Consider the following 2152-nt stretch of genomic DNA (forward strand, 5'->3'; position numbering starts at 1 on the left):
ACTATGTTTGAAAAACCTATGTTTTCACAAACTGATTTCTTTCAGAAATAGATTGCCATGACTGTTTCCTAGGTGACACGGGAAGAACTTGAAACTCTAACTTCTGTGTTAGCAGCCAGGGGAATAAACTCTTTGCACCACCCAGAGATATATCTTGTATTGTGTTTTTGTTGTTGTTTCTTTGTCTTTAGGTTTTATTTTAATTGAGTGAAGGTTTCCAGAGCAGATCCGTTTTCCTTTCAACAATTTATACACATTTTGTTTCATACCACTTATTGCAGTTCCTACAATAGAACATCATTTATCCTACTTCCTCCCTCTGTCTCCTGTTTTCATACCCCACTTTCTTAATCCTCTGATCCTTGTCCATGGGTAAACGCTGCACTTTTCATTTCAAATGGTTGATTATTCTAACCTCAATTAGTGTTACTTTTCCCAGTATAAACTTGCCAATTTAACTGAACATTAAGCTACAGGGTGTTTATTTATATACTTGAAAGGTATCTAAGGGTCATTTCTAAGGAGTTCCACCCATTTCTATTCAATCAATAAGTCTGGTCTTTTTTATGATTTGGGGTTTTGTCCCACAATTTTCTCCCTCTGTGTGTTAGTCTGGGTATTTTAGAGAAACAAATCCACAGAAATTCATGTATAAGAGAGAGTTTTATATAAAGGTTAAGTGCACAACAAGAAAACATCCCAACCCAGTGCTACCCAAGCCCACAAATCCAACATTAACCCATATGTCTGACACCAATCCACAAAGTCTTCCTTCATCTCACAAAAGACAAGCAATGATGCTGATTGTAGGAGGAAGCCGAGTCAGTGAATGTGTAAGCATTTCAGTGATGGCACATTCTCTACACAGATGATCCAGCACCCAGGGCTGCATCCGGGTAGGTCCAGGTGTCTTCTCCTTGGGGATGTCTTTCAGGACGTGAGCCCTGTCAGCTGAAGTAGGGACTGGCTAAAGCAGCTGCACCCTGGTCTGTCCATCACAAAATAAGAGAACCAAGAACTAGAAAGGCAAGGCTCACAGAACCATTTATCCCTCCGCCTTTCAATTAACCCCACATGTGTTTATCGGCCAGGTTGGCACAATAAACTTTAACTATCTCACTCTGTATCCAGGACCTTCTAATATGATTCCTTTATGAGCATTTTGGAGTGGTAGCAAGACACCATCTATTTGACGGGTTCCAGGCTTATGCTTGCATGGTCCATTAGTCCATTTAACTGATTGCTTGCCAATTGGCATTTCAATCCTTGTTCATTTTCTTCAGTTTTCATCATTTACCTCTATGCTGGTTGGGTAAGACCAATATTTGCACCTTAAGTATCTTCTCAGCCCCTATCACTGTGCCACATCCTCCTTGAGCCTCTTCAAATGCCCTTGCTACCCAACGCTCCATCCCCTGTGCCTGCCTTTTCCTTCAGGCTTGGAAAGGAAATGAATCGTATGCCCACTATCCAGAACCTTCAGTCTTTCGACCCGTTTGCAGATGTCAGTAAGGGTGATGACCTATTTCCTGCAGGGACCAAGGATTATATCCATATAAGAATTCAACAGCGTAACAGCATAAAGACCCTTACCACTGTCCAAGGAAGTGCTGATGATTACAACAAAAAGAAACTAATGAAGACCTTTAAGAAGATATTTGACTGCAATGGTTCTTTGATTGAGCATCCAGAACATGGAGAAGTGATTCTGCTACAGAGTGACCAGCACAGACACATATGCCAGTTCCTTATAGAGATTGGACTGGCTAAGTTGGACCAGCTGAGGTTCATGGGTTTTAAATGCTTTTGCCTCACTGAGGTTTAAATGAGGATTTCCTTGCAATGAGTAGAAAATTCCCCTTCGTTCCCTTGTCATAAGTTTAAAACCCCGCAGCTTGTATGAGGATAAGTTAAAAAGTATTGCTCCTTGGGTTCCAGTTTAGTCAAGAGGTGTTTAAACTTGTCTGCACAATCAGTGGATGACAGCAGTAAAACCGTAGTCTCTTTAAGGTACCTTCAAAAAGAAGAAGAATGACAAGGAGGAGAAGACATTGCTCCATGTAAAAAAGCAATCTCTAGAAGAGGGGTAATATCATTTTTTTAAAAACACAATTCAAGATGTCATTGAAGCTTTACACCAACTTTACCAGAA

At 40.6% G+C, this 2152-nt stretch overlaps 1 protein-coding gene across 1 annotated transcript; it reads left to right on the forward strand.

Moving 5' to 3' along the window:
* The first annotated feature begins 1459 nt into the window (after window positions 1-1459).
* On the forward strand, window positions 1460-1825 carry LOC101642707 (eukaryotic translation initiation factor 1-like). The gene has a single exon (XM_045285582.1). It carries the CDS (start codon window positions 1460-1462, stop codon window positions 1823-1825), a length of 366 nt encoding a protein of 121 aa, XP_045141517.1.
* The last annotated feature ends 327 nt before the right edge of the window (window positions 1826-2152 follow it).

Source organism: Echinops telfairi, unplaced genomic scaffold (genome assembly GCF_000313985.2).
Source record: "Echinops telfairi isolate 266 unplaced genomic scaffold, ASM31398v2 ScPeMD7_7473;HRSCAF=8511, whole genome shotgun sequence".
NCBI lineage: Eukaryota > Metazoa > Chordata > Mammalia > Afrosoricida > Tenrecidae > Echinops > Echinops telfairi.